Genomic DNA, 21970 nt, shown 5'->3' on the forward strand with positions numbered 1-21970 from the left:
CTCCTGTGAATGACTTGTCTGCCATTGTGAAATCTTTTAACGATGAAAAACTGTTAGTGTCTCACTGTCATAGCACCTTATACAGCATTTGTTGCTGCAGTACCATGGATTATACAGAAGGCTGGTCCTTTGATCTCTAAGTGAGCAAAGTCCTACGTATACATCACCCAAAACTCTGTTTAGAACACAGCAGAAAGCTGATAAATGCTTTAGAAATTCCCTCCCTGCACCTCATGAGTAGCAACCCTCAAACTGATATGTTTTAATCTTGGAATTAGTTTAGTTGCACTAAAGTAACATCCAAACAGTTGGAAAATGCAGTAACATGATATTAACTGGCACATGGGAGGTTGTGCTATGAGCTAGGAAGTCTCCATGAGATCTGTCTTCTTTGGGAGATTGCTTATTTCTACCACATTTAAAAGTTGGAGGTAAGATCAAAGAGCCTCTCTTAAGCAAACACTCTTGATGATGTTAAAAGGGAACCATCCATCAACCAGAGTCCTGCTGCTTTTATCTCATTTAAGTATGTAGCTAGGGAGCTCCACTTAATTTTGAGAACAGTTTTGCTTTTGGGGTTACAAATGAGGGTTTTAATGATTCATGATATCGACAGAGATGCTTGAGTTGATTATGGGCATTAATTCACTCTGAGACATTTTTAAAGCAGAACAGTTCAGTGCCTGTGTTGTGTAACACCTCTAGCACTCAGAAAGTGCATCAAATTTTTGCTGCACAAATGGTCCTGTTCTGACCAGAGGCATAGAAATTTGTTTGCCCTGTGCAGCACACACACTGGAACCCCAAGCCCTGTTTTTTATCCTGGGTACATTTTCAGATGAAGTCCTATATGGCCATCACTGCAGATGTTTTTCTGTGCTGCTGGACTTGAAGTGTTGTTTGTTACAGTATCACAGTATCACCAAGGTTGGAAGAGACCTCGAGGATCATCGAGTCCAACCTGTCTCCACAGACCTCATAACTAGACCATGGCACCAAGTGCCACGTCCAGTCCCGTCCTGAACACTTCCAGGGACAGTGACTCCACCACCTCCCTGGGCAGCACATCCCAATGACGAACGACTCACTCGGTGAAGAACTTTCTCCTCACCTCGAGTCTAAACCTCCCCTGGCACAGCTTGAGACTGTGGCCCCTTGTTCTGGTGCTGGTTGCCTGGGAGAAGAGACCAACCCCTTCCTGGCTACAACCACCCTTCAGGTAGTTGTAGAGGGCAATGAGGTCACCCCTGAGCCTCCTCTTCTCCAGGCTAAACAATCCCAGCTCCCTCAGCCTCTCTTCATAGGGCTTGTGCTCAAGACCTCTCACCAGCCTTGTTGCCCTTCTCTGGACACGTTCAAGTGTCTTGATGTCCTTCTTAAACTGAGGGGCCCAGAACTGGACACGGCACTCAAGGTACGGCCTAACCAGTGCAGAGTACAGGGGCACAATGACTTCCCTGCTCCTGCTGGCCACACTATTCCTAATGCAGGCCAGGATGCCATTGGCCCTCTTGGTCACCTGGGCACACTGCTGGCTCATGTTTGGGCAGCTGTCCCAGGTCCCTCTCTGGGAGCTCTCCAGCCACTCTGAGCCCAGCCTGTAGCTTTGCATGGGGTTGCCGTGGCCAAAGTGCAGCACCCGGCACTTGGACTTGTTGAATGCCATCCCATTGGACTCTGCCCATCTGTCCAGTCGGTCGAGGTCCCTCTGCAGAGCCTTTCTACCCTCTAACTGACCAACATCTGCTCCTAACTTGGTGTCATCTGCAAATTTGCTGATGACTGACTCAATCCCCTCACCCAGATCATCAGTGAAGATGTTAAAGAGGATAGGGCCCAGTACTGATCCCTGGGGGACGCCACTGGTGACTGGCTGCCAGCTGGATGTGGCCTGAGAAGCACTTCTCATTGTGGGAAGGTGCAGTGCATGAGGAGCCTGGCTCAGCCCAGGAGCTTCAAATGTAGGTTTGCCTTTCTAACTCAAGCACAAGCTGTGGTGTCTGCAAAGCAAATGCAAATCCAAAACTAGGCTTCTGTTTGAAGCTAAAACCAGATGGAGGATCAGCATTAGAGTACTTTTCTTTTTTTCCTATTGGATAGCTTTAACTAAAGGAATTTGATAATTATAACTCTGTACTTCTCCTTGAAAATACTGGTTTGCTTCCTGCCTTAGTCCAAAGCTTAGGTAGGACTTGGCTGTCAGCATAGGCATGTGTCTCAGTACACCTCACCACTGGTGTTTTGCCTCTCGAGGTTGCGCACCATGGCATTTTGGCCACATGATGGCTTTTGCCTCTTCACAGTGCCCTGTCCATGTCAGTCCCCCACCAATGCTGTGTTAGCCTTCCTTAGTGGCCTTATGTGTCCCAAATAAAGGCACCAACAAAAGCTTCTCCTGAAGCTGAGCCAGGCCAAAGGCTCCACAATACCCTCATGGGAACAAATGTGAGCAACAAAACATTTAGGAGGTGGTTTTGTGGTGGTGGTTGTTGTTGTTTTCAATTTGCTACATGGAGTTCAAGGGCTGACACAAGCATACACACTGGGCTCTGAGAATGCTCAAAGCCAGTCTGAAACCTGCATAGGAGCCTGGCTCTGGTAGTGTTAGTTTTCATCTCACATCCCTTGGGTAATGCAGTCTCAAAGTCATTTCCTGCCAGAAATTAATGTACTAATAGCATTCTGCTTCTGTAATATTACCCTGTAAGCTCCTGACCTTCATGTAGCCCAGGCTCATTGTTGCTGCAAGAGCAGAAGAGCTAGATACTCCTCATCTGCCCCAGACATGACTGTAGCACCTCCTACCAAGGTTCTCTCATGTTTGTTGGTCAGAAGTTTCCTCAGCAAACAAGTATCAGCCATCCCTGAGTATCCAAGAACATCAGAACTGAGGGCTGCATGCTCACAGAAGTGCTACAGTACAGTTGCTGAGGCAGCTGCAAAAGACATTTTACTCTCCAGAACTCTGAATCAGCAGAGAGAACTTAGAGCCTTACAATTACTTTCAGCCCATGGAAAAGAATGAAGGTGGTCTGGCTCTGGCAGGTGGCTCCATTGAGACCAAGTTGTCACAAGAGGCTCCTGGTGCTGGCAGGTCCCAGTAATACAGATAATAACATATGCTGTCAGTGCTTATTTAGGTCCATAATATCCAAATAATTCTCTCTCCCTTGCCATGTATGTCTGCCATCACCCTAATAAGCATATATTTATGCAAAGCTTTAACAGGACCAAGATATCTAGAGGTAAATACTAGTGCACAAACTCTCCTGTATTGATAAAGCCTTTTCTGCATTTGCCTAACCCAACACAGTGGTGCTGGGCAGTTGCAGTCACAAACCATGTGTGTCTACAGCAGTATCAACAGCCATGGGTGATTACCTGAGCTAGAAAGCAGAGCAAGTGGTATTTAACAAGCAGCCCAGACTGGGTCACATGACAATCATCACAACATGCTTTGCAGGCCCTCACAGCTGGACCTATCACACTAATGGGCCAGGCTGGTAATTTTAATCTCAGCCTCACCACCATCATGAAAAATAAATAACCAAGAAGTGGAAACACTACTGTGACATGCTCAGGGACCTGTGTCAGGCATTCAGCCAGATGACCCAAGCAAGGAAACAGCTTGGCACAAAAGGCAGGGACTCAACCCTGCCAGCCTCTCCCACACATTGTTTGGGTGGCTGCCTGTGAGCACCCTGTGTGCTGCATGCCAGTCAGCCTCTGCAACAACTGGCCCCAAGAGCCACTTCTTAACCTGGGGAATGTGAAGTTTGCATCAAGGCGAGAGTCAGAGCCCCAGCAGATGCCTTGCACCTACTGACATGCAGCTCAGCAGGTGCCACCAACCCTTCCCAGACTTCCCCACACCTCTTGTGGCACAAGTGGGGTATTCCTTTTCCCCAGAAGTTCTGCAGTATCTCTTAAAAATAAATATGTAATGTAACAGGTTATGCTTGCTCTTATTTTTTTGTTAAAGTATCTGTGGAATGTCTTAGCCTCTACTGAGGATTTAATGGTTCTGGGGTTACAGTCAGGCTACATCTGTGGTACTTCTGAGCCAAGGTGGAGAAAGGGGGAAAAAAAAAGGACAGAATGAAAAAAGCAAGTAATACAGCAAAATGTGGTAAAAAAAACACCATGGGAGAGAGCTGTGTGCCAGCTTTCCAAGAGAAGCGAGTGAATGCAGCCAATTTATAAATCCTTAACAAATAGGATTTACAATGGAAGTGGCAGTTAAAAGCCACCATGAGTACAGAAGGTGGCAGACAGTATACTGTGGCGCTGTCTGTACTGGGCTATAGCAGCTCAACAGCATTACTGTTGGAGAAATTATATTTACAGAAGTTTTACATCTTTAGATGACAGCTTCTGGCAGGCTTTAGTCTAATTTTGTGGCTGTGTATACAAAGTTGCCAGCAGAGTTGTGTTGGCTGTATTACTGATTATTCTGCCTGAGCCCAGGCCTTGTGACTGGTTCAAATACCTCTCCCTTCCCAAACTTTATTAACTGAAGCAATCATGTAAATAAAATATGAAGAAACAGTGGTATAAATCAGTAATCCAACTATCTTCATTTTTAGTGATCAGCAATAGACATGAGTTAATAGTCTCTTCTTCATGAGCCAGACTTACTCATCTATCAAAAGTTCTTCCTAGAGATAAAAAACAGATTCTTGTTTCTGTAGTGATATTTCTGAAGATATCCTTATCTTCATGCTTTGGTAGGCATGCTGGGTGGGCAAGCCAAGCCATTAAACAGCCTGTCACAAAGCATCTGAGACAAGTGTTCACATGTGACACAGCACAGGGCCCTTATTAAAAAGCAGGTGGTACTGAGAGTGGAAGCTGACAGAGAGCTTGGAATTCATCCCCTTTCTTTATGTTTTACCAAATTACAAGTCAGGTGAAGGTAAACTCACTGCTAAGAGCTCCTCAGAACCATCTCCAACTGGGTTTTAAATATTTTGAAGCATGGAGAACACAACTTCTCTGGGCAACCCGTTCCAGTGCTCAGTCACTCTTACAGTAAAATTAGTATTTCTTACATTTAACCAGAATTTTCTTTATTTCTGCCTGTGCCTGTTTCCTCTTGTCCTATCATAGAGCACTACTGGGATGACCCTGTCTCCTTCTTTGTTATTCCTCCACTCAGATATTCTTACTGATAAGATCCCCACTTAGCCACCTCCTCTCCAAGCCAAACAGTCCAAGCTCTCTCAGCCTTTCCCCCTACATCAGATGCTCCAGTCCTTTCATCATCTTCATGACCATTTGCTGGACTCTCTCCAGCATATCCGTATCTGTCTTGTACAGGGTCACCCACAGCCAGATCCAGCACTCCAGTCAGAGCAGCTGGGAAGGATCACCTCCTCAACCTGTTGCTGATGCTCTGCTAATGCAACCCAAGATGTCATTGGCCTGCTTTTCACAATAAAGCATTGCTGCCTCATGGTCAACTTGTTGTTCCTCAGGTCCTTTTGTGGAAAGTTGTTTTCCAGCTGAGTAGGCCTTAGCTTGTACTAGTGCTTGGTGTTCCTTCCCAGATGAAGGACTCTGCACTTCCCTGTCCTGATGTTCAGGAGATTCCTATCAGCCCCTTTCTCCAACCTGTGCCCCTGGACAGCAGAAGACACTCTGGTTTATCAACCACTCTGACCAGAAACTCCCTCAATTGCCATGACCCTTGAACGACGGCCTGGTAGTGCCATCTGCCCGGTCCCTCAGCTATTCTGCGGAGCCAGCCATATCCCATTTGCTGCTCTCTTACCTGATCCTTCTCCACCGAGGGTAAGTCCTCCCTGCTCCCTGGGCAAGCTGAAGGCAGATCCTACCACGAAAGAGCAGAGGCCACAAAGGCATTCAGTATCTCAGCCTCTTCTGTGTCCCCAAGTCCCCTGTGCAGCCGGACAGGGAGCTCTCACCGCCATGCTGATCTCTACAGAAACATCAAATGTCTGTTGTGCTGCCCTGTGCTAAACCCCACAGAAAATTACACAAAGTAGCTTCAGCTGTGTGGGTGGCCAGGGCACCCCCCACACACACTCAGCATCCCTGTGCTCAGCACCTGTGTGCTCAGACCACCTGCAGCCTTCTCTGCTCCCAGACAGGCTCAGAACAGAGGCCTCAAGCACTGCCAGGCAGCACTGGGCACTGCTGCGCAAGATGGCCGCTGCAGCTTGCCCCTTCCTGGTTAGCAGGACACCAGGCTGCTGCACTGCTGTGCTCTCCTCAGCCCCAGGACTCTTCACAAGGTTTCACACAGGTAAAGGAAAACAATTCTTCTTGTCTACTTGGATGTTGGGTATGCCACTGCAGAACTGCTCACAATGTAAGGTGTCTGACTGTATGCCCAAGAATTTGGCCTAGTTTGTCAGGTTTGCAGTTTGTGCCTCCAGTTCCCTCCCACCCACTGCTCCCACCAGCCCTGGCAGCAGATCTTCCTACTGCTGCACCCAGGGCCGGGTCTGAGATGTGAGAGGTACAGAAGATAAATGCTGCTGTCCCTGTGGTCACAGGCCTCACCTGGCATCACAAGAAGTCTCTTGTGCAATGCTACCAGGTCTCTGAGAGGAAAGCAGTTCCATGATGCCTTTAGTTGGATGAGGCTGAGCAGCAGCGACAGACCAGCGTTTGGATTACTAAATCCTGGAATAACTGGTCCTTAGAGTTCTAGCCACTTGTTTAGTGTTTTCTAAGTGACACTAGGCTCCTTTAAGTGGACAGTTTTTTCTTCAGTGTCTGATTTATGTAGCGAAGTAACTAGGTGGGGTTGGTTGGATGGTTTTCGTTCTTTCTTTGCTGCTGAACTGTGAGGCTGATGCATGCTGGACAGGAATATACCTCTGACTGCAGCAGGGCTGCAGGCTCTCATTCATCCAGCAGCACCATTGCTGCTGCTCTGCCATGCAGCCATTCAGACTGTCACCCCTGCCCTGTGTAGTACAGGGGATAATTGCAAGCTGCAAGTACCAGTACCATCTCACCAGCCTCTGGTTGTCATGTCTGACCAAAACAGTGTGCTGCTGAGAAAGAGATGCATGTAGGTAGGAAGGGAAAGCATTGAAGAACTTGCTTCTGCCCTCATGGTACTTTGCCTTTCACTGGTGCATGTGGTCTTGTCCCCTCTGGGACCTGCCATGCCACAGACAGCAACAGCACTTCATGGCAAGCATGTCCCTCTGCTGTTCCTGCACTTGACAGTTGCAGACATGCTGCTGGACAGATTGCCAAGGCAGCAGGACACACTGCTGAGCTTCTTGGCTCTCGTCCCACTCCTACCTTGATGAGCAGCAGCTGGCTAATGAGAGCAGCCTTGGTGTCCCTCACCCAGCTGCATCCTACTTGGAGAGACTACAGCACCTGTCCCTTCACCATGCGCTGCTATGAGCTGCTGCCCCCAGCTCCTGCAAAACTGTTTGTTAAGGCTAATGGAAGACAGAAGTTTTGCACAGCACCTCATGCTAGACACAGAAATCCCACCTGCAGTGCTCTGCTGTTGCTGTCCTGGTGTCAAATTAAGCCCAACAGAAAAATCAAATCTGCAGATTAGAAACATAGTGCATGTTGGCAAAACTAAATATATTTTGCTCCCCTTGCCCTGGATGTTGCCATCCCAGTGGTTCTTGGTTAGCACATTTTGATGTGGCATGATGATGGCACTGTGGTGTTCTTACAGCTCAAGAATGATTACTGGTATTGGTTCACATGGACAAGTTTCCTTTTACAAGCCTGTGCACATGCAGGTTTGTCCTTCCTTGTGCACAGTGGAAGGCACACACCACACTTGATAAGGACAAGCTCTAGCCTTGATGTGTCCTATGCACATCCCACCACTCCACTCCCATGGGACACTCACATAAGATTAGGTGACTGGGTTTGGGAGTCACAAGCCATGCTGGCAGTAACGCAGAAGATCATATCTTCTGGTCAGAGAGGTTGAGTACTGTGGCAGCTCTGTGGCTGGTGGGCTGACACATGATCAAGAGCAATATGCTTATGAGAAGAGGTCTCTCTAACCTTTGAAAAAAATAATAGGCTGGTAAAAATAGCAATTGGTACCAAACCAGTTGATTTTTCTGTCATACATGTTCTCCATGACAGGTTGATTGAAATTTAAGAACTTTTTAATAACTAAGAGTGACTTACTCCTTACTCCTAACTCCTACCGACAGCTCCAGATCTAGCTGGTGAGGGCAGACCTGCTTCCATCTTAGCTGAAGGACCTGAGCACTGGTGCCATGGCCTTGGCTCCCACCAAGTTCAGCAAAGCCCCATGCTGAGTGGCTGGGTGGGCAGATGGCAGCAGCTCCAAGAGCTGCTAATGCCCCACAGAGACAGCCAAGAACCTGGGGATTGGCACAGGAGCCTATGCTGAGATTGGAGACTCTCACCACTATTAGAGCAGCTGCAGGTTCACTGAGGTGGTTTTCCATTTAGGTTAAGCAGCTCCCAATTATTGCAAGGTAGAAAACACATATTCATCTCCTAGTGTACATTACAGAGGATGTCCACACACTCAGAGAACACAGAGACCCAGCAATGTCAAGGGAAAATTGCAGTACAGTGCTTCCAGTGTGCACACAAGAGTCTAATAAAACAAGAGATAAAAGTTGTTGGGGGAAAAAAAATAATAAAATCCTAGTTTGTTTGTAGGTTAAAAAAGTCTCAGCACACTCAAAGGTCACAGGTAGGAATTTATTCCCTTGCTGCAGGTTTGTTTGCTGAAAGATAAACATAATTGGTGCAAGCGTACAAAGTGCCAGGGACAGGAAAAGCAACACAGAGTAAATCTGTGGCTCAGTGAAGTGCTGGTGGTAGACCCAGACAGCCCCAGCCATCTCGAGGTGTGTCCCTGTCACAAGTGTCCTACAGTATATACCATTGTTCCCAGGCAGATCTCAGGTGACAGGTTTTCCTGCCTTTGGTGTTAACAATGCTGCTACATTAGCGGCAGCCTTGCCTGTGGCAGTGGATGGCCTGAACATTTGTGCTGGTGTAAATATTGACCCTGATTCAGCAGTGGATGGGGACTGTCCTAAGCCCACAGTATCTCACTCTGTTTCATAAACAGCCCTGTGTAACTACCCCCTCCACACACACTCTCAGCAAGCTACTTCTGAACAGTCACTGAAAAAAAAAAATCCACAGAACAAAGGACTAGAAAAAGATTGTTTCACACCTGGCACGCTGTTCAAGTGTTCAGTCACGAACACTAGCTCAAAGAACATCTGCTCGGGGAAGCCTGAGAACTCCTGTGTCCTCCTGTGTCATACCAGGCAGTCACGGTGTGAAGGTTGGGGAGGGGTCAACTTGGACAGAGGCCTGCAGACTTGGTGCTGAAAATTCGCTTGTATTTGCACAAGGCTTGCAGTGGCTGAGGCTTCTTAAGGCTGTAGCCTCCAGACTCAGCCTTAGGTCTCTTGCCTTTATTTTTTGTTCTTATTTCAGCTGTTTTGTGACATATTCTTCACTTTTCCCTTAGATATACAATTTTATCCTATGAGCTTACAAAAGCAAGTAATGTATTTACCACTTAATAAATAAATGTGAAGAATTCTGCTAGGTGTTTTTCAGTGCTTGGGGCAGCGTAAAGAACTGCAGTATATTTACTAATGTTGTTCATGATAAACAGTGACAAAGGTAGCTTGAAATGTAACCATTTTCTGCTGTCATTACAGACACCTAAGAATGTATGAAACAAATCAGGAAAAAGAAATATTAGTGACAAAAAGTGGGTTTGGTTTTAACACAGCAGGATGGATATATGCTGTCCCAAAACACTTTGGGAGACTACTGAAATCCCAACTTTGCTCCTTACTAATGTGAAGTGGGAAACAGGAGGAAAAAAAAACCAGCCTTGTGCTCCTGCAGCAAACCTGACCAGAGCAGCATTTCCCTGCATAGATGCACTTTGTGGGAAGTGATCAGCACATTTCCTAAAGAGCAAGTCCCAGGTGAAATTATTTCTTCCACACAGTGCCCAGTCAGGGCATAGTTAAACAGGGACACGGTGGTGAACTAGGCAGTACTGGGTTAAAGGTCAGACTTTATGATCTTAAAGGTCTTTTCAACCTAACTGGTTCTATGATTCCACAGCATCTTATTTCACAAACTAGTCAGAGACCTTTTACGACCCTCTTGTGAGAGGCCAAAATGCTGCAAAAGTCTATCCAGAAGACTTTCCAGGGTAGTGAGAAATTCAGCTTGCTGCATGGGTCCTATTTAATAGTCACCTTGCCAGAGGAACCTGAAACTTTCACCATTCTTTGCATCTCATCTAGGCTACACAACATGGTGTGTGAGGAAGGATTGTACCAAATACAGCATGCATACAGAATGAAAGAACAGCTGCTTCCTCTGGAACAAGGGGTGCAGAGATACGGGCAAGATGCAGCCAATACCTGCCAGAGCAACTGGACAGCTTTGCAGATGGCAGCTACTTTATTTTTCTTGAAGGCCTCCAGCAATGGGTCTTTCAAGGAGTATGAAAGAAAACAATGAAACAGCTTTGCCAATGTTTACAGAAAGTTCCTTTCATGTCGGGACTGGAAAATACACCAGGTTGTGTGAGTTCTTTGTGGCATCTCTGCTCTTTCCACTGGACTGGAAATGGCTTCTGAAAGTAGGAAGGCTTTGGATTACTTCCAAAATTAGATGTTGCATTTTTCCAAACCTAGGTCTTGACTTGAAAAAAAAACCCCAAACCAAACCAACCAACCAAACAAAACACAAAAAACCGAAAAAACCCAACAACAAACAGCCAAACAAAACCCAACCACACTAAAATAACAATTGGAAACTGAAAAAAATTTATATACATTTTGGGGTTCAGCAGAGTGGAGAAGGGGCTTTCTGAGAGGATAAGGTAACCTTCCACAGAAACAATATGACTCCTTCAAGTTGGAAAATGCTGGAGGTTTTAACTAAAATGGGGTATTTCAAAATGTAATTGCTCTCTGGCACTTCAGTTTAAACCAAATTTCCCTTCTACTTCAGGTCAGACACCTGAAGATACTGGCTAAGAGCTCAATATTGTGCACTAGTAGCATTTTACATTTGTGGTTTTGTTATTCACAGTCAGTTAAGAATAGAGCTTTAAGTGCTGAGTACAAAAATATAGACTGCTTTTCTTTGGGAAAAAAAAAACAACAGTCGTGAGCAGCAGGCAACTAGCTTCTCTGAAACAGAAATCACCAACAGAAAATGGCTGCTCTTGTTACTGAATGATTCGTGAATTCTACAAAGCTGAATGTGTCTGTGGTGTGCAGCACATGAGGTCGTGCTGGAGACATTGACCCCAGGGCAAAAAAACCCAAAACAAACCAACAACCAGAAGAGGTTTCTGCAGACTTTGTTCTCTGTTCTGTTTTTCCTTTTCACATAGGTAAGAGCTTACCTAGGAACCAAACCTTCCCTTTCTTTGCTCATGAGAAAACAATCACCTCTTTGTTTATTGCTTTAAAGTTCAAACAGACTCTGATAACGCTGAATTCTTTTGTTGTGAGTGTAAGTGGTAACAGGGAGTAAGTTACCATATGCACATTCCTGATTACATTCATGAATTCATATGGTTCAATGAGAGTGTTTGGGTTTTCTTTTTTCCTGAGGTAAAAAATAAAGAGGAGAAGAAAAATATGATCTTTTGACTTGAGTCAGAGCTACCTGCAAATATTTTCTGAAGTATTTATTTCAAAACCAATTATCTTAAAAAAAAGCAACAAACAAACCACAACAAAACAAACAAAAAAACCCCCAAACCCACAATTACTTTCTTCCTAATCACAGCCGGTATCATCTGGAAAAGGAAAGGTATTTGGTCAGTTTCTTCATGTACAGCCTTTTTCTGTATGATCTACACATGCTCTGGAAACTGGAAAAATTGCTTTAAAATGAAACATGTCTTTTAGAAGTATCTCTGTGCTTAAACATAAGACCACCAGAATATGAAAACACATTAATTTATCTCTTTGTTATTCACATCTTCTCTTGAAATATTTCTAAACATTAGTTGTTGCTGATTTCTTTTTCCTGTTATTACAGTTCTCCCTTTTAAATATCTTAAGTACTTTGCTGAGTGTTTTACAAAGAGAAAAACACCATTATACACGAGATTAAAAGCAGTAAAGAGAAATCAAGGGCCACAGCGACTAGCCCAGTGCCCCACAGAAATTCTCTGCACACCACTGGCATCAGCCCAGACTCCCGGCGGTCCTGGTGTCTGCTCGCTGGAGCGGCACTGCTCCCTGTACTCCAAGCCTTTGCTTCCAAAAGAAACCATAAGCTTAGTTTAGAGTTGTGGACAGATACAGTGCTTATTCCAGTACTGCTTTATTAATAATTTAAAAGTCTTGTGTATGGCCTTGGTCATAAAAGAAACATGTTTAGTATCCCACTCCAAGTTTGGCTTCAGACAAAATGGGGTTAAATCGGGCTATTTTCCAAATGCCTCACTTTCAGTGTTACTTGTCTTCATTTTCTTCTCTGCTCAACCACTTCATCGGCCAACTGCTACTGCATTCTGCTTTGGCCTCCAGTGAATTAGCAGTTCTGCCTCCCAGCAGGTTGTCAGAAAACCTGAAAGAAGTTATCTTACCCTCAAAATCTGGCATAAAAATAAGATGTTATTTCTAATTGTCTTTCTTGCTCTTACTTTTCCTCTCCAGTGCTTTCAGGGCTCCCCTCTTCCCATCCTCCAGTTTCCTTTTCCACCCTTGTGCTTGGCAGGAATCCCTGCACCATTCTGCCGTTTCAATAGCTGGAGCGCTACAAAACCCTTTTGGTTTTCCCCCACTCTTTACAGCAGGAAACAAGTCAGCTGGTGCTCCCTGGGGAAAGTGCTACCTCATGCAAAACTCCATCACCATGCTGTGCAGGGCACCCATATTAGCTCATGCCCTGATCACACACTGTTACATGAGCTTTTATTGTGACAGTTTGTTGTGGGCAGTCTCTTCAAGTCTAAATTACTGAAATGTGGGGAGAAAAGACTGGGGAGTGTATGTCCTCGTAGCTCCTTCCATACTTTGCTGCAGCTCTGCCAGAGCTCTGCTCAGGTACTGGTCACAGCCATGGCGGCAGCTGCTCTGGGAAGGGTAATGAGCCGTGCAGCGTGGACGGCATTACTCCCCTTCTGGCTTACAGCTTGTACCTAGGACTTGTTTGTGCTACCCTTACTTATTTTCATAATCCTGCCCTCTGGTAATGGTCTTACTGTAGGTACACACCCAGCGGCAAAGGGCTTACATTCTTCACGCTGCATAAATGCAAAAGTCACCGATATCACCCCGTGGAGACCTCAGCCTCGTAGCCTCGTAACCTCGCCCCTTCCCCAGGCTCCCCGCGCCGGGCCGGTCAACCCCTCGCCCCACGCCTGCTCAGGTGCCCCATCCTCCCTGCCGGCAGGGGGCGCTCTGGTGCACGCGGCGGCGGGGCGGGGCGAGCGGAGCCTTCAGGAACCGGCATCCCCGGGCCCGGGGCGGAGTCGCCCCGGGACTTGCCGGGTCGCCGTCGGAGCAGGAAATGGAGGCGTGAGGGGCTGGCCGCGCCGGGCTTCCCGCGCCGCAAAGCTGACCGAGGGCTCGACAGCTGCCCTTCTCGGCCCGCCCCCCGCAGCGACGTGGGGCCGCGCGCCTCGGCCCGGCCCGCCTCGACTCAGCCGGCTCCGCGCTCCGCCCCCGTCGTGGGGCCGGCATGTGAGGCTGCCCGGCGGCGCTGCCTCCCTGCGCGGCTGGGCCGGCGCGGCCCCAGCACCGCTCCTCGCTGCCCGCGGGAGGGGAGGCCCGGCCCGGCCCTGCCCCGGGGCCGGCCTCCGCTGCCGCCGCCGCCGCCCTGAGAGGAGCGGTGAATGGGGCAGCGCGGCCGGCGGTGGGAGCGATGCCGCGGAAGGAGCTGCCGCTGCCCGAGGGCTGGGAGGAGGCGCGGGACTACGACGGGAAGGTGTACTACATCGATCACGGCAGCCGTACCACTAGCTGGGTCGACCCCCGCGACAGGTGGGCGGTGGCAGCGTCGGGACTGGGGGGCAGGCAGGGCGGGCAGCTCCGATCCAGGGTCCTCTTCTTCCTTTCCCGGATCGGGGAGCAGCTGCGGTCAGAGGTGTGCAGCCCCGGCGCGGCATCTCGACGCGTCCTCGGCTTGCTCCCGCGTTGCCCGGTCGGTGATGGCTGCTGTCCCCGGCTCCAGCCTGGTTCCGCGGGAGGGGAGGGCAGGACGGTCATTTCTATACCCGCATCCCTAGCAGGGCTCTGGGCTCCGGGCTCCAGCAGAGAGTTTTGTTGTTGCTGCTTTTTCGTCTCATTTGCCTACCCACTTGCTCTCCCCTCTCGGACGGCTTGCAGACCCGCACTGCACGCTGCCCGTCGCCGCGCCTGTGCGTGCTGCAGCGGGCACCAGCGCAGCCATCGGAGCCGTGGCGGGACTGGGCAGAGCCTCTTCACCCCACGACGGCAGCCGTGGCTCTTGTGGAGAGGCCAGCAAAGGAGGGACACAGAGGTGGCGGTGGGTCGTATCCTGCCTCGTGGTCCACCTCTGCAAGCAGCTCTGCGGCCGTGGTGAGCGTGGTTATGACGGAGGTCGCTGACTTCAGGGTGTGTTTCTGATCTCCCCTGTCTGGCTCAGGCTTCCCAGCAGTCACCTCTTGCTCTTGCTTGCTCTGATGAGCTTTCTCCCTGTATTGCTCACTTGAAACAAACGGGTGTACAGTTCAAGACCCAGGTCATTTTCAAAGCAGTGCTGTGGCTTAGCATGGTCCGCTTCCATCCTGAAGGCTGTTATGGTAAGGCAAGGAGTTTGAGCATACAGGGAGCTCAACTACTGGATCGCTGTTGAATCCAGAAGTTCCTAAATTCCACGTGTAGTGCTCTGTTAGTTGAACTTCCCTGACACAGCAACTCAAAAATCCCATCTTGATAAGATGGAAATTCTGACAGTCGGGAACTGTGGTCTGATAAATTTTACGTGCTTCCCCCATCTGACAGTGAATGTTCCCCTTGTTACAGGGCAGCTGGTGTAATTCCTGAATTTTGTTTTAATTTCTTCCCCTTGCCCCAGCGGTCAGTTCTTGAAGGGGCTTCCATTGTTGGTGGGCTATCAGTACTTTGCCGTCTTTCCAGTTCAACTTAGATGCTGGGTTTTTTTGTCAAGCATGGTTGTGAATGATTGTCCAGTTTTACAAGATTACAAGAGTGTTCTGCATTCCAGGAATAATCCTTTTGTGTACTGTACATAAATGTAACCTCCTGCCAGCCAGGGGTTTGAAATTTGTTTTGGGGCTTCTGTTTCAGTAATGTGGTTGAGAAAACCTAGTTACACAGTTGTTTCAAGGTGTGTTTTTAAAACGTCATAAAAGTCAATACAAGCTTAAGTGAGGAATGCTTTCCTGGCATCTTCATTTTCTTAACAGAGGATGAAGACCAGTGAGGAATCTAATAGGCCTAATACTAGCTTATAAACACTTTTTAGAGTCCTGGATTAGTGATTCAAAATGACAGAAAGGACTAAATGGGTGCCTTATTTACACATGTACTGAGCTGCTGCAGAACCATTACCTAGTCACCACTGTTAACAGAGAACATTCAAACACCTCCTGATAACTCTATCACATGACATATTTGTTGTGCACATAGAAATACACCTGAACACACAGGGCCCTGACGAGCTTTGCATCTGAGTCATCTTCCAGTAGTACTACCAAGAAAGTTAAATTGGACACTCCTCCTGTAAATCCTTATAGCTTTGAAGAGTTTATTGGTCCAATGCTGGAATAACTGTGATAGGTAACTTACCCATCATCTTGTACGACTTGAAACCCTGCTCTGACATACAGAAAGGAAATTACTCTTCCAACTAATGGCCACTGTCTGTGAAAACTAGCTGGCAGGCAATCTCTGATCAGCTCAAGTCATAACTACTCCTTTCAGCAGTGGTGTTAGATTTATACACTGATCATTGAACTTTTATTCGTGCATTTTAAGTTTAAATATTTGTAAGCCTAGCCTTTTACAAGTAATCTTGAAAACTGCTGCAGCTGAGAGGCTGATTTGTGTATTTGCTGCTGTGCTGTCTGTATGCTGTGCTTACCGTCGTGCCTTTTACCCAGCAAAAAGCAAGAGATACTATGAAACATGGCTGTAAAGCTGCAAGTCAAATGGATGTGGAGGAAGACGTATGTGTTAGGGCTCATTCTGAACCCAACTGCTTGTCAGTTGGATTCAGGGAGCAACAACTGGTAGCTGAAGATAAGGGACAGGTTTTTAAACCTTCCCTGAATCTTTCATTGTGGCTTAATTTAATGGAAATAAACATGAGCAGGGATACTGGATGAGGCACTTAGTGCAATGGTCTAGTTGATTGGATAGGGCTGGGTGGTAGGTTGGACTGGATGATCTTGGAGGTCTCTTCCAACCTGGTTGATTCTATGATCTATTTTCAGGGCATGAGCTCACCCATTGTCTTTGTCACAACAGTTCGTTTGTAGTCCTGCTATCTGAGGTTGGTTTCGTAGGCTGCTAGGGAAGCTGGCCTAGCTGTGGGTGTATAGCAGGGTGAGTGTCAGCAGCAGGGAAGGGGAGGCAGGAGGGATAACGTAGGGCCTCACCTGGCTTTGAACATATGAAATCAAAAGTTGGGCTGGTGGTTTTCCAGCTCTCATGTAATGCAAGATTTTTGCCAGTAGAAAATCACTGGAACCTGGTGGCGTTCCACTATTCTGTAACGCTATGTTGTGTGATGCTCAGATACCTGAAGTCTTGAAGCAGCTGCTTTTCAGAACACTTCTACCATGTACCTTTTGTGAGCATACTAGATTTCAGGGCAGTCCTGGGAAGCCTGTAGATGTTAGAGCATTCTGGGAAATCATCTAAGAATGTTGTGACCCAAACATTACTGTATCTGTGTTGAGGTGTATCAGAGAAGAATGAAGGTACTTTGTAACAAGTTCCAGGGTAAAAACTATAAGGCTGTTCTAGTGACTAGGTGGGGAAAACCCCAAACCCTTCTGTGTCCTTCCTTATGTAGAAGGAGGCTTACATACATTTGTTTGAAGTTAGATTATTCAGGACTTGGATACAGTGTAATGGGATATCAAACCTTAGTGAGCTAAGGGAAGAAATTTGTCGTTCTTAGTTTAAAAAGCAGGCATGTGTCTTTTAAGTACGCACCAGTATGTAATGTTGGGGAACACGTGCCAGGGAGCTATCCCACTTGCTTTCTCAGCACAGAGAGTGCATCTGCAGTGTAAGCTGCTGTGCTGATGGGCAAACAGAGAAGAATGATGGTGCCTCCAAATGTTAGCGCTAGCTGCTGCTTGTTCTTAAATTTCAGTGTGAATCAGGAATTGCAGCGAGTGTCCCAGAGGAGACGTCTGCTTTCATCAGATGCGAGGGTTAGAGGTGGATGTCTGAGTTCTGGTGGGTGTGCTGTCCTTGGGTTCTTTACAGTGGATCTAGGAGAACCTCTACTCTCCCTCAAACTGTCTTGGAAGAGGAGAGGATTTTTATTTTTATTTTTCTTCTCCTTGCCTTTCAACCCAAAAGATTTGGAAATGCCTGATAACCTGTCCCACTCCCCAGTATTTGTGGTTTTGTGTTCTTCCTGCTGGCATGGTGTTATAAGCAGGGTTTTTTTGAAGTTGTTTTAGGTGGAATTCACTGAATTTATTGTACCCTAGTCACCGAACTCCTGTTGAGAGTGAAAGCTAGTGAAATAGGAGCACTTCCACCTTGAATCTGAAGCTAAGAGCAGCAGGTGTTTTCGGTTTTTGGAAGCAGCAATACCTCACCTTGTGGCCCTTCATTGCTTGAAGGTTCTTATTGATATAAAGGGTTGGAGATGTTTATTAAATGAAAGCCTAGATTCTGCAGTTGCTCACTGAAATCCTTTCCTTCTTCATATCATAGTTTTTCCAGTCTGAACCTCTAAAGCAGAGCTTTGGGAAAGAGAATTAGGGAAGAAACTTGCCAAGATTCAGGGCCAGTATGTACCAATGTGTGCTGTCACACATAGAACATTGTGTGAATTTTGAATAGTTAGGGCCACCTGTTTTCTAAGGAAGATTTGGGTTTGCTGAGCCTGAGGATCCTCTTGAAGAAAAGCTAGGGATGCTGTGCAGAAAGCACAACCACCTAGCCATGCCCCTTCAGGTCTGCCTTCTAGGCTTCATATGAAAGCCTGCAGAATATTTTGTCTCCCCTGTATTACTCTGATCTTGAAGCTTTTCATCCCATGCTTCTCTCCACACTTTGTCTCTGAACTTCCTGCATTAAAGGTACAGAGATGTGAGCATCATGCTAAAATTTCATATGTAAGTGTCCACTACTTGGATTATTTGCCTGTAGCATAACTAGAATTAATGGAATAAAGCTAAATATAGCCAACAAATGTTGGAGTTAAATAATAAAAAGACTTGAAGAAAGGAGGGCAATGAAAAGGAGCAAGAACAAAAGGAGCTGTGTCTTTCTGTAGATGAAAATCAGTAAGCATAAAGAGAAGAGAGAAAAGTTCCCAAAGATAGAACATTTATTTTCCCTAGGTTTGTTTCATCACTGGCAACAGCATAGAGCGTGCAGCTGAAGGCTGCTAGTTTGATGCTTGCTGTTGCCATTCTTTACTGATAACTAGCCAAACACCCTGTCATGTGTGTGTGAATCTGCTGCTTTTTCATGCTTACATTCCCCAAAATAGCTGATTATTGTATAAAGAACAGGCAGTTCAGTGTGTGCCCATGGATGCCATTGATAACTATTTTCCAGGAGTACGGAAGTGAGTGACAGAACTGCAGTCTTCATAGTCATCTCGGTGCCATCTCTGGGAACAGTTGTCTTAATGTGTAGGACTTGTGCTATTCTTACCATTTCTTTTCCACAGTACATGAAAATTAATTGGTTTATGTAAGTGCTAACATATAGGGAGACAAAGATGGCAAGCTAGATTATTGTGACACTTGAAATGTTTTAAATTTATTAATATCAAAAGTCTTCCAAGATGAATTAACACAGGCTGAACTTGGAAAAAATGAATTGGAGCTGAAATCAGACTTCTTCAGCTTTGAAAATTCAAACTTTGTTCTGTTGTGTTTGGTTGGTTTGTTGTTTTGTTGGGTTTTTTTGCCTTCTGAGACTCTCCCCAACAAACCCTGATGTAGCATGTGTTGATCTCTCTGAAGGCTGCCGGGACTGCCTTTGTGGTCAGTGTGCTCCCTCATGTGTGTAAACTTGCTTCAAACTGGGGAGGGTAACTGGAAACAGCAGGTATGGTGCCTTTTAACAAGGGCATCACTGCTAAGTGGTGTGGTATGCACACATGTATAGTGACAGAGGATGTTGGCAGTGACTGTGTAATTTCTCTACAGAAGATGGAAAAAAATGTGACGCTTTGTTCACCTCAACAACTTTTGAATGCATCTTGGCAAGTTCTGCACCTTAAAAGATCAAAATTGCTTTTGAAGAAGTCTCTGTAAATCACTTTTCGAAATATGTAGGTTGAGCTTCATTTTCTGCTCTGGCAAGGTCATCTTGCTCACAAGATCAGTCTTTAATTTTGCTTCAAAGACTGGTAGCTTGTAAAGTTAGTGACACTGCTGTGGACTGGAAACTATTTTGCAAGAGGATCAACAAATTCATCCCTATGTAGGTCATGTATTTTCATATCAAAGTAGCTGTCTTTGTCTCTATCCCCTGGAATGGCAGAAAATTGGTTGGTAGATCCCTGAAGATGTGGGTATGGCAGTTGAGAAGTGACGTCTGTGTTGGCTACCTGGGGTGGGTGCTTGGTGGTGTTGCTGATGGGGCACCTTAAGCCGCTGCTGCTGCTAGAGTAAAATTCCATATCAGTGCAGGGAGCGAGGTCCAGAAGCTGGTCTGGCTGAAAAATGGGTTTTTACAGTTTGGGTTTATTTTATGGAAGGAACTGATCCAGGTTGTATGTGCTTGTGCAGGAGCTTGTGCTGGCACAGCTGGGACTGAGCGGGAGGCTGGGAGGTGTGGGAGTGGCATTTGCTCTGGTGGCAACCCAGGAATGCTGCTGAGGGTGCACTTCTGAAACTATCTCTAGGCACTTGACCTGGTTGGGCCCTTGGCCAGCCAAACCAAGGAGGTGTTCCCAGAGCTGGAGGTGCTTAGCTTTAGCCTCTGATTTCTGACTTGAGTTTTATGGGCAGAGTGGCTTTTCACTTGCTGGAGCCCAGATGAAACCTGTGGTTGGACAGAGCGTCTCCCAAAGCTGTAATTTGCACTGGTGCCTTCATAGCTAGCACAGTTATGGGAAGTTGAGTTTGCAGAAAACCTTTCTGTGTCTGAATGCGATATAAATTCCTCTAGCTTATGCCAGAAAATGTATTGGAAAACATGGGAAGATTTGTCAAAAAAAGGGTTTAATCAAATGACTTGGACATTAAAAAATGATGTGTGCTAGGTGGCTGATTCCTCTCACTGACCTGCCACGCTACCTTTCCAGACTGGTCTCTTATCTCAGTTACTGGAGGAATCTATTAGTAAATGATTGATTACTATTCTGTGCTCCTGAAGGTGACTTTACACTGCCAAGGCTAGCCTTGCCCTCTGCTCAGCATGCCAAGGAGCATTGCCACCCCATACACATTCCTGCAAGTGTTATAGAGGCTGCTGATCTCACTGTCTGAAATGTTCTGGGCTTGATGCTCAGCTGTGTCAAGTATGGGAGAACTTCACGTCGTTCTCAAAGAAAGGGAGAGATCATACAGCTGCCTTAGGAAAGCCTTACTGATGATGTCCCTGTGCAGGGCCTGGCTGCCAGAACTTGGTGACTTTGGGTGCCCCATCAGCAGGGCAAATGTTAGCTGAAAAGATAAATGAATAAAGGGTGATGGAAGCAGTTAGGCAAGGTCAGGTGGATGTATGTAGACTAGTGCTAATAAATATACATATAAGAGCTACGTAGATCAGCCACTTCCTTGGAGAGTAATACTTTTCACATTGGTTGGTTGCCATTCATGGGACCCCTTTAGTAAGGTTCTGTGCTTTGCTTGTGGTAATGAAGACTTAGCTTTAACTGCTCAAATAAAACCCAAAGTTCTTGTTCACAGAGCCTAAGGTTACCGCTCCCCCTCCCTTTTAAACTACATGCATAAATAATTGGCTGAACAAACAACAGACAGAACTGCTCCCAATAGAATAATAGCTGCTTTTCACTGCTACTCATCCAGTCAAGTGACATCTGGAAGACTCTCTGGATAGTCACAGGAGGCTTGGTGTGTAACAGGAAGATGCAAAGAAGCCAAGTCCTACAGCTGTCAGTGTTCTCTGGTTTTTCATGCTTTTGGATGGGTACTGCTGGCTTGGTTTATTCTCTGTTTAGGCTGGTACTTATAGCTTCCACCCCAGACATGATGCTATGCAGCATCAATACCCAACACATTTAAAAAGCAGAGGAATTGCTTTCTTAGTCTTATCGAGGTGTTGTGGGGGATTAATTAGTTGTGACAAAGTGCTTTCTGGCTGGGATGTCAAGGTGGTGGTTTAGGACTGATGATATTGTTCACAGAAACTGTTATAGAAGAATTTAGGCTGTGGGGCAAGCTTTATTGATTTAAAGCATGCAATAAACAGTATTGATTTGCAAGAGGCAACTGTTCATATCTGCTCTCTGCAGAGTAGGGATGTAAGGTAGTCACGTAAGTATTCTGAACTAAAATATAAGTGAAGCTATTGCTCAAATGACCCTGCAACAACTTGCAAGTTTCTCATACATGCCTTAGTAGCCTTGTACCGGGAACAAGGGCAGTCCTCTGCTCAGGAGAGGGCTCTCTGCTATTTTATCCCTCACAACTCTACCACAGGATGACGGCCTGCAGAGGGAGAGCAATGGCCAAAATAATCATCTGGACCCTTAGAGCAGCACAGGAGATTGTAGGTAGCCCCAGAGCTGCTCTTACATAACTGTGCTGTGGGTAACTTTGCAGTTTATTTTGCTTGTGTCAGGCACAGCTTTGGAT

At 46.4% G+C, this 21970-nt stretch overlaps 1 protein-coding gene across 1 annotated transcript in view; it reads left to right on the forward strand.

Moving 5' to 3' along the window:
* The first annotated feature begins 13687 nt into the window (after positions 1–13687).
* The window catches only part of WWC1 (WW and C2 domain containing 1), a 69888-nt gene continuing 61605 nt past the window's right edge, over positions 13688–21970 (forward strand). Inside the window, exon 1 of the mRNA XM_054168249.1 lies at positions 13688–13997. Coding sequence (XP_054024224.1) covers positions 13879–13997 — 119 coding nt within the window. The 5' untranslated portion in view covers positions 13688–13878. The remainder of the gene's footprint in view (positions 13998–21970) is intronic.

Source organism: Dryobates pubescens, chromosome 16, assembly GCF_014839835.1.
Source record: "Dryobates pubescens isolate bDryPub1 chromosome 16, bDryPub1.pri, whole genome shotgun sequence".
In the NCBI taxonomy this organism is placed as follows: domain Eukaryota; kingdom Metazoa; phylum Chordata; class Aves; order Piciformes; family Picidae; genus Dryobates; species Dryobates pubescens.